Source organism: Triticum aestivum, chromosome 5A, assembly GCF_018294505.1.
Source record: "Triticum aestivum cultivar Chinese Spring chromosome 5A, IWGSC CS RefSeq v2.1, whole genome shotgun sequence".
Taxonomy (NCBI): domain Eukaryota; kingdom Viridiplantae; phylum Streptophyta; class Magnoliopsida; order Poales; family Poaceae; genus Triticum; species Triticum aestivum.
In genome coordinates, this window is record NC_057806.1 from 702,172,173 (window position 1) to 702,182,879 (window position 10,707).

At 44.6% G+C, this 10,707-nt stretch overlaps 2 protein-coding genes across 2 annotated transcripts; both read right to left on the reverse strand.

Moving 5' to 3' along the window:
• Positions 1-218: 218 nt before the first annotated feature.
• LOC123108518 (germin-like protein 8-11) lies at positions 219-1,265 on the reverse strand. Its single transcript, XM_044530295.1, has 2 exons — positions 1,085-1,265; positions 219-961 (listed from the first exon to the last, which is right to left on the reverse strand). Exons 1-2 carry the CDS (start codon positions 1,203-1,205, stop codon positions 393-395), a joined length of 690 nt encoding a protein of 229 aa, XP_044386230.1. The 5' UTR covers positions 1,206-1,265; the 3' UTR covers positions 219-392.
• A 6,004-nt stretch (positions 1,266-7,269) lies between these two features.
• On the reverse strand, positions 7,270-8,148 carry LOC123108519 (germin-like protein 8-5). The gene is made up of 2 exons (XM_044530296.1): positions 8,006-8,148; positions 7,270-7,871 (listed from the first exon to the last, which is right to left on the reverse strand). Exons 1-2 carry the CDS (start codon positions 8,124-8,126, stop codon positions 7,303-7,305), a joined length of 690 nt encoding a protein of 229 aa, XP_044386231.1. The 5' UTR covers positions 8,127-8,148; the 3' UTR covers positions 7,270-7,302.
• Positions 8,149-10,707: the final 2,559 nt, after the last annotated feature.

Genomic DNA, 10,707 nt, shown 5'->3' on the forward strand with positions numbered 1-10,707 from the left:
TCACATTCAATCCTGAGCACAACAGGGTTCCAACCATGGCATACTTCACATGTATTGCAAGAAAATCCTAGGTGTTCACCCCAGCATTAAACATATAATTAATTGTCATATAATAATCTATTATTTCATAACAAGGGGAAATGAACCTAGAATTTTAATTTGTTATGATAAATAAGACACGTCAGATTCCAAAAGAAGCAAATGAGATCATATTAGTGTGACAAATATAATATTGTCAATTATTCAGAAGGTAGAAAAACATTCACTGATTACAGACACACAATGGAATGACATATGCTCCATTTATTTTATAGATTAGGATGCATATCTAGGAACTCAACCATGTCCTTCACTTGTGCACTGGTCTTCGGGGTAATTAACAAATGTCTGTCTTAGTAGTGGTTGTTCTCCCAGAACTGAGCCTGGAGATAGTCTATTGTGTTCTTTTCCACCTGAAATGCCTTGGCAAGAACATCATCTGATATTGGTGGGTCTGACCCAAACACTGCATTGGCAATTGTGATAGCCCCTGGGTTCTGGCTGCTTAGCGCGGCAATTGCAACAGCAGGCAGGTGGGGGTTGGGGTTGAATTGGAAGTGGATGAGCCCCACGGGGAAGACAAACACATCACCTTTGTTGAGCACCTTGGAGAAGAACTTGTTTTTGTTGGGGGCGGGCTGGTTGGATGTCACAAAGCCAACGTACAGTGTTCCCTCGAGCACCGTGAGGATCTCAGTGGCGCGAGGGTGCGTATGTGGTGGGTTTTGGCCCAAGGGAGCATAGTCGATGCGCGCAATTGATATGCCGAGGGTGTTCAGTCCAGCAATCTGCATGACGTTGATCAAAGTGACGTTGGATCCAACCTTGTTGGGCACCCTAGGCTTGTCGAGGTTGGCCGCCTTGAAGAAGTCATCTGCATTGACCTCCATCGGGTTCTTGCAAACAAACCCATTGACACGGACTGGGGGCAAAAGAGATGTACATGTAATCTCAGATTTTACATTGTTTCGACTCGCATATAATTACCAGAAATAGATTTCAACATATGTATTTGGTGAAAACATGATGACAAAACGGATAGTACCTGGTGAATTCATGTCGGCGACACAAAAGTCCTGGAGTGGGCTAGGATCAGAAGCAGTGGCCTGCCATGAGACTAACGCAAGAAGTGCAGCAAGGAGGAGAAAGGAAGAGGAGGATGCCATTTCGTTTTAGTGTCTTTGGCTCTTCTGTTCTCTCGTCTTCCTATTTCTGTTTGTGGCGTGAGTGACGATGGTTTGAACATGCAGGGGATGCATGTGTTTATATAGGCGCAGAACTCGTGAGTAATAGACAAAGTCAAGTGCAACCGATCAACAGATTGAAATGGTCTCCGGCTGCTGATTAAACTATTTTGCATAACTTTACAGGTTCCCTTTAAGACACGTTTTCCCTTCAAAGAAGCAATGTGAAACTCTCTCCTGAGTCGCCACAATGCATGCAGGGCTGGTTCCAGGAAAAGTCACCACCCGTCGCCATTTAGGAAATTATTTTGAAGATAAGAAACAGCGACAAGATAAACAAATGAAATTCCACTACTTTAATTAGATACAGTATCACATACTTGGTCAGAATCTGAACTGGTGGTCTGGTGTGTATGCACAAAGTTAGTTAAAGAGCAGTTGAGAAAAGCCAAGTCATGTAAGGCCATCAAATATTGTCACGTACTCATGCGTGGGCTTGATTCATGGGTGCCTGCATGACTTCTTAAGAGATATAAACTGACTACTACTCCTGTTCTTTCCAGAAGTTGATATAGAATAATGTGTGCAATCGAGGTTTTCAAACTATAAAATTATATATTTGCCTGTAGATTTGTCATGAAACCCAGCAACATAAGACGACACGGCATATTGTGTGTGAAGAAGGAAGAAAGCGAGGCGCCTCGATCCACACATGAATCCACCTAATACATCTGCTATATGTAGCAGCCCCTGTACGTTATCATCACGTCAAATCTGGTATTTACTTGGTTAGATGTCTCTCGAAGTGGTTGAGTATTTTCAGGAGGAAGCAGCGGCATTAGTGGAGGAAGTGCCCAACCAAAAGGAGAGCTGCCACAGAGGCCATGATGATGGAGAGCAGGAAATTTTCATATGATCTTAGCAAGACTAGTTAACATCTTGCAAGGACTTTTATCAACCTGTTCTATCCAGAAGTTATTATAAAATATATGCAATCTATCTTTTCAAACTATGACCACTAATATAAACAAAATATATATTTTCCAACAGATTTGTCATGAAATCCAGCAACATAAGACAACACGGTAGCTAGCGGATTGTGCCGACAAGGAAGACATCGACGTGCGTCGATCCATGCACGAATCCACCTAATACAATTGACATATGTAGCAGCCCTGTTATCATCACAGTAGTCAGATATGTATTTGCTTGGGCAAATTTCTCTTGCAGTAGTTGAGTATTTGCAGGAAGAGGTGACGACATTAATGGATCTGCCTAACCAAAAGGAGAGAGATGACGACCTTACTAAGAGTAGTTAGCATCCTCGTGCTAAATTTTTATCATGACCAGTTCAGTGCATAAATCTAACAATCTCGGTTGGCTTCCTACCTAGGTTCATGACACCAAACCTCACCTGCCCCCTTTTGTTAGTGTAAACAGTGCATCCAGTTACTAGGCTGGGTGGCCACACATAAACTGATTAATTTGTCAGAGGTGCGCGTTGGTAGGTTTGTGAAGGAAAAGATCAAGATATTTCCATCAGACAAATAAAATGCTTCTATCACAAGCTTGTTACAAAGAGCCAACTCAGATAATAATCTGTTCTCGTATATTTATGCATACTGTCTATATATGTCGGACCTGGTTTCTGGAACCTGGTTTGGTGTGCCTAGTTTCTGAAATGTAGCAAAAATCATATTTCTAGTTCTAAATTTAAGAAGAAAAATAACGATCATAAGTTCTTTTTAGAGAATTTGCCTCCTCATCAATTTCCATTAAACAAACGGCTAATCAAATTTACAAGAGATTGGAACCAAAAAGAAGCTGAAACAAGACATGCAGGAAAATAGAGCTATCAGCAACCAAAAGAGCAGGTTCACAGCGGAGGAGCAATAAACTAAGTCTCACATGCACCAGAAAGGGAGTGACCACAAGAACAACTCTACTAAGAAACTTTTGCACATTCAAGTTTTCACACTACAATCCTGAGCACAACCGGGTTCCAACCATGGCCTCAAGCATACTCCTCCTGAATCACCAGATTGATCTTTAACACCCTTTCTTCAACCCTTCCCCCATCTCGTGTTTCTGCAAAATGCTCCAACTATTAGGCTCTAGAATACCACAACATGATCATCTAGGATTTTTTTTATTAAAGCAAGCCGAGTTCCTAGTTTCCATATTGTCCAATGAATTGTTGTCTCCCCCACAGATAACCAATTTCCACAAAGACACGGGAAAATAGTTATTCCACACACTAGACAATGGCGCCGGCAATAACAACGGCGACAACATGATCAATGGGGACGATGATGACCCTAACGACGGAGAATATGATTTGGAGGATGAGGAGGAAGGAAGCCTTGGCCCCGATGAGTATGACGCTTTCGAGCTACCCCTTGAGGTACCCCAGCTCAAAACTATGTGCAAGCGATTGGCTAGTACGACCAAAAGCATCAAAAAGAAGTCCCAACATCTCAAGACCGAAGAAGATGAGATAAACGACATATGGAACGAGCTCCTTAGGGCCGAGCAGGCCCGAGAACAAGCTCGAACAGACTGGTGCTAACAGATCTTACCCCATGGCAACTTGCTAGACTAGATGGATGCGGAGACCGAGGACAGCGCGCTTTCAAAACGTAACTGGGTTGAAAGCCTCGACCATCCTCCCTAGTGCAGAGATCGACAGATAGGCACTGAAAAATATGCCTTCGAGGCGCATGGAGCCCGAGGTGGAGTCAATCCACCACTGACCACCATGAGATACAAACCCAAGGGGAAGTGGCCCTTAAGCTCCGAAACCCCACATCGACCAATCTACAAGTCTCGGCAATGCCCACCTGCTAGACAGACAGGATATTTTGCGTAGCTAGCAAAGAATGGCGATGTGCGCGACTACACTTGCGACTACACAACAACGATGTCGGACGTACACCACACGACTGCAAGTGTCTGAGGAGTTACACACCCTCGATACTTTACAGATGAGTTCATGCAACAGCAGTTCCCTGCTAATCCCGTAATAGGAAGGGTGATGTAGCACAACAGTAAAAAGTATTTTCCTCAGTTAAGAACCAAGGTTTATCGAACCAGTAGAAGTCCACAAGCTAGCAAGATAAGCAGCACCTGCACACAAACAAAATAAATGCTTGCCCCCAACTTGGCAAGGGGGTTATTAATCCCCTCGTCTTGCTAGTTACAAAGTTAAAAGCAAATAGCGATAGACAATGATATGTCAAATGGCAAAATAGTAGAGAGAGCAATAGAGCAACACAAATAATAATAGAGAATGGACCCGGGTGCCATAGGTTCACTAGTGACTTCTCTCTCGAAAGCAAGTAATGGCATAGTAAACAAATTATTGTTGGGTAATTGAAAAATAAATATCATTCATGGCATAATCTTGTATAGGCATCATGTGCATGACAATTAGACCATAATCCATCTGCATCTACTACTATTACCCCACCCCAAGACCGCTATCCAGCATGCATGTCACAGTGTTAAGTTGGCAAGAAATAGAGTAACGCAATAAGCAAGATGACCTGATGTAGCTTAACAGAAAGAAACGTAGCAATAAGATCAATCCCCGTTGTTTTATCCTTAGTAGCAACAACACATCATGTGCCTTTGCCCCCTTTTTGTCACTGGGCAAGATCACCGTGAGGTTGAACCTACTACTATGCACCACTCCCTCTGAAGAATTACCCATCTATCTGGGCCAGGGAAGACAAATAACTCAAAAAGTACACATAGTTACTTAATCATACAACAAAGAAACTCCAATTCTATTCAATGAACAATCTGGTCATAAATCCACAAATCATCAGATCACAACAAAGACACCATAAGAATTACATCGGATTGATCTTAGAGGAGATCATTGTATTGAAGATCCAAGAGAGATAGAGGCAGAGAAGAAGTCATCTAGCTGCTACTATGGAACCGTAGATCCTGAAGTAACTACTCAGACATCAACATGGAGGCAGCAAGGTTTATGCAGATGGCCACCCCAACGGTCCCCCCCCCCGATAGAGCTCCAAAACAGGGCTCTAGATGGGATCGGTTCGGAATAGAGACTTGCGGCGGCGATAAAATTCTCTTGTTTGTCTCTCTGAGGGTGTCGGGAATATTGGGAATTTATAGGACAAGAATTATGTCATACGGAGCTGCAGGGGGCCCACAAGCCTGGGTGGTGGACCAGGGGTTAGGCTGCACCCCCGGGCTTGTGGGCCCCTTGTCCATCTTCTAGTCAATTAGGTTGTCCACGCATCATAACCAATGGCAGACATGACTAGGAAGAGAAATCCTCCTCCCTCCTCCCACGAGGTGACCGGGGGGACCCTCAATCCCACTGGCCCTCACCGCCGCTTGACGGTGCGGTCAGGCAAAGCCCAACCATCTCCGCCAGCGGTGGGGCCTCTGGCTCTTCTTGCCCATGCGGGGCTGGTGAGGGCTGGTGACATGAGCCAGAACATGGCGGGGGCCGTGTGCCACGGTAATATAGTGGATGGACGTTGTGCTCCAGCACCCTGCTGCCCAGTTGCCTGGCAGCTTGGTGGATGGGCGTGCCTGGGCGCTTGCGACGATGGTGATCTAGGCTTCTAGATCTAGATCCGGACGACACGGGTTACGGGCAGCTGCCCCCGTCATGGCCTCTGCTGGTGGTGGTGGAGGCGTAGCAGCAGTAGAACAAAGGGTGGCTGGTTAGCTTCGGTTGCTCCGACGGTGGACAACAGCGAGCTCGAAGGTGGGATCCCCGGTGAGCAGTTTTGGTCGATGCCGGCGTTTCACGGGGTTGTCCTCGCCGGTGGTCGGGTGTCGTTGGTGGTCTCGCGCGTTGAGCTATGCCGTCCGCCGAGGTGGGGCAGCACATGGGGTGCTCGGTGGGGAGGTTTGTGAGAGGGATGGCGGTGCAAGGTTGTGCTGGTCGTGGATGCGTACGTCCTCTCCCCTTCGTCCCCCTTTCCATGCCTGTGCGCGCTGCCATAGCTCCAGCGGTGTTCTAGGCAGGACATATGCTTCGGCCCCGTAGGTTGGGGGCTGCCTTTTGGACCAAAGCCGAAAACTTTGGCTGGTCTTGGAGGGGTTTTAATGTAGGGCGGCAGCCCTGGCGGTAGGAGGCGCGACATTCGTAGGCGGAGTGTGCGTCTCAGGTGCGAGCGGGCAGCCATGGCCACGCGGGTGGCTTGGTTGCGGGTGTTTAGCGGATCTAGGGTGCGACGGAGGTGTGAACGCTGGGGTGCATCACTTGCCCAATCCGTGTACTGGCCGATGGTGGCAGCATCTATTGACGTCGTATCCTTCCTGTAGGCTTCGTCGCGGCGTTCTGGCTCCTTTAGTCATGCTCCGGATGAAAAGTTGATCTACATGATCGGGCGGTGGCGGCTATCAGTGGTCGTACCCTTCTGGGAGACACCATTTTGGAGTCCTGGCTTCATCGTTGTCGGTCACACCTCTTCATTGTGGTTCATGGTGGAGGTCTCCATCGGCTCCAAACGGCCTTTTTCGCATATGTGTAGTTAGTTTGGTAGTCGGTGGGGTGGTGTGTTAGTGCCTGACACCTTTGTATCTTGTCTTGCGTGTGTGTTGTGTGCGGTGGTGGCGTGTGTTTATATCGGTCTACACGGTTGTAATGCGGTGATGGTTGCTTTATATAATATAAAGCGGGGAACCCCTTTTTCATCATAACCGATGGCAGACATTATAGTGCCGCAGATGTATTGCACACAAGCACTATATATGAGGAATTTCCCAACGTGTTCAACCAAACCAGCAAACTTACATTAAATTACTAGATAATCGTCTATTGTATCGGAGAAGGGGAAAAAGAACCCTGAATTTTCGTTCGTTATGGGAAATATGACACATAATAACCAAAATAGCATACGGCATCATATCAGAGTGATGAAAAAAGATATTGTTGATTATTCATAACATTGAAATACATTCATGGCTTACAGACACACAGCGGCATGACACATTCTCCATTTATTTTATAGATATAAGGATGCTCGAGATATTCAATCAAATCCTTGATTTATGCACTAATCCTCTGTGTAATCAACAAATGTCTGACTTAGTTGTGGTTGTTCTCCCAAAATTGAGCCTGGAGATAGTCTATTGTATTCTTTTCCACCTGAAATGCCTTGGCAAGAACATCATATGATATTGGTGGGTCCGACCCAAACACTGCATTGGCAATTGTGATAGCCCCTGGGTTCTGGCTGCTGAGCGCGGCAATTGCAATAGCGGGCTGGTGGGGGTTGGGGTTGAATTGGAAGTGGATGAGCCCCACGGGGAAGACAAACACATCACCTTTGTTGAGCATCTTGGAAAGGAACTTGTTTCTGTTGGGGGCGGGCTGGTTGGATGTGACAAAGCCAACATATAGTGTCCCCTCGAGCACCGTGAGGATCTCAGTGGCGCGAGGGTGCGTATGTGGTGGGTTCTGACCCAAGGGAGCATAGTCGATGCGCGCAATTGAGATGCCGAGGGTGTTGAGTCCAGCAATCTGCATGACGTTGATCAAAGTGACGTTGGACCCAACCTTGTTGGTCACCCTAGGCTTGTCGAGGTTGGCTGCCTTGAAGAAGTCGTCTGCGTTAACTTCCATCGGGTTCTTGCAAACAAACCCATTGACACGCACTGGGTGCAAGGAGGAGATGTAACATTTAAGGTTAGATCTTACAAAGTCGTTTTCTTGGATATAATTTTCAGAATCTGATTGCAACATACGTATCTAGTGATAACATGACAGGAAACCATGAAGTGCGTAGTACCTGGTGAATGCAGGTCGGCGACGCAAAAGTCCTGGAGTGGGCTAGGATCAGAGGCAGTGGCCTGCCATGAGACCAGTGCAAGAAGAGCAGCAAAGAGAAGGATGGAAGAGGATGATGCCATTTGAGTTTAGTTTCTTGGGCTCTTCTTTTCTCTTGTGTTCCGCTTTGTGTTTGTTGCCTGAGTGATGCTTTGAGCATGCAGGGGTTGTATGTGTTTATATAGGCGCAGTGAGGCGTGTGCGAACTCGGGAGCAATAGACATAGTCAGGTGGAACCGACCAACAGATTGAAATGGTCTCGGGCTGCTGATTAAACTATTTTGCATAAATGTTTTCCCTTCAAATGAAGCAATGCAGCGTATACAGATAGATAAAGGAACTCTATGTGATGTACGACTGAGTAGTAACGATGATTGTTTCTCCATTTAACCCGAGTCTCAACAATGCATGCAGGGCTAATTCCAGGGAAATTCACCACCCGTCGCCATTATTAATGAAGGAAAATATTTATAAACAAGAAATATCCAGCAAGAGAAACAAATGAATTCCACAAGTTTAATTATATATCTAAATATCCTGTGTTTCTATCATACTATCATATACCTGGTCATAGTCTGAACTGGTTCCCGCGAAATCAGTCAAAGAGAGCAGTTGAGAAAAGCCAAGTTATACAAGGCAAACAATTATTTTCTAGCTTGATGCCGACATAGACAAAGTTACCTACTCTTACGTGAGCCTGATACATGGGTGCATGACTACTAAAGACATATAGAGTGACTACTACTCCTGTTCGCTCCACAAGTTGATATAGTATTATGTGTGCTATCTAGCTTTTGGAACTACGAAATTATATATTTGCCAATAGATTTGTCATGAAATTCCAGCAACATAAGATGACAGAGTAGTAAACGGATTCGTAGCAGCCCCTGTTTGTTATCATCATGTCAATCCGATATTTACTTGGTCAGATGTCTCTCGAAGTGGTTGAGTACTTACAGGAAGAAGCAACGACATTAATGGACGAAGTACCAAACCAAAAGGAGAGATGATACAAATGCCATGACGATGGAGAGCAGGAAGTTTCCATATGATCTAAGCAAGACTAGTTAACATCTTCTAGCGAAGAGTTTTATCATGCATGACCAGTTCAGTGTATAAACCTAGCCTTCCTGACTAGCTTCATGGCACCAGACCTCACCTGCTTCTTTTGCTAGAGTAAATAGTGCATCGAATGACTAGACTAGGCCAAGCGGCCACTCATAAACAGATTAATTTATTCGAGGTCAGATTTAGTATAGAAAAAAAAGTTTCCAGATGAGTTAATTGCTTCTATCACAAGCTTATTACAAAGAAACAACTCAAATATTAATTGTTTTTTTGGGACTCAGATATCTACAATAGTTTTTCTGGAGAATGATCAATCAAACTTACAAGACTTTGAACCCAAAGGAAGCTAAAACAGAACAATGAGGAAAAATAGAACTAATGACAACCACAACAACAAGTTTCATAGCAAAGGAAGCGTAGACTACTTCTTAGATGCACGAGAAAGACAGACCACAAGAACGACTCCTGGAAGCAACTTTTGCACATTCAACTTGAACATTGCAACCTCTGAGCACATTAACATATAATCATCTATTGGCTTTTGATTAAAGTTTTGCACAAACTTCTCAAGTTTTCTTTTAATATGCCTAAGCGCTATTGCATCATCTGGTGTATGCCTGAGTAGTAATTACGATTATTTATCCATCTCACCCAAGTCGGCACAATCCATGGAGGGTTGGTTCCACGAAAAGTCACGACCCATCACCATAGTTTATTAGATATCACATACTTGGTCGTGGTGAGAACTGGTGCGCACGAGGTCAAGGAGGAGTTGAGAAAAGACAAGTGATGCAAAGCAATCGTTTTCTACCTAGACAATGTCATCTGCTTAGATTTATCCACTCTCCCTTCTTTTAAGTTGCTTCAGAATGCATGCAACCAAGCTTTTCAAGCTGTGGCCACTAACATAATCGAACTATATATTTGTCACCGGATTTGTCATGAACAAAACTGTGCACAAGATATGGCATGGGATAAAAAGGACATACACGTACTTATACGTTTATAGATGTGTGTTAGCAGCTTAACATACATATGATTAGAAAGCACGGTTGGAGATATAATGGAATATCTTACCATCCTCCAGGAAAAAAAAACAGAGAAACTAGGCAATATGAGTCACCTAGTGATATAAAAAAATTAAGGTTGCAGGTTGACGCAGTAGTTAAAGGATTGTGTCAATGAGGACGAAGACACGCACGCATAAACAATGATGGTAGAGAGCAGAAACAATTCACGTGATCTTAGTAAGAGTAGTTAACATCGTCTTGATAAGAGAAGTTAGGTGGTCTCGGCGCGAGAAAGTCCAATGTTTCTTCCAGGTGGTGTGTGGTTGAATGTCGTCGTCGGTCCTGCTTGAGTCTTCAGGTGGTCCACCCTCTCTTGTGCTTCCTCTCAGCGTGTTTGGCTTGGTTTGCCACGCTTTCTTTAATCATCTTGTATGATGATTTGCTCAACACCATGTATTGTTCAGCCAAGCGGCCGAAGTCCGTTTTGTGATAAAATTCTTCTATGACAGGCTTGTTACAAAGAAACAACTCATATAATATTCATTTTTGGGCGGTTTAGGTAATAATCGTTTCTTTTGTGTATTTA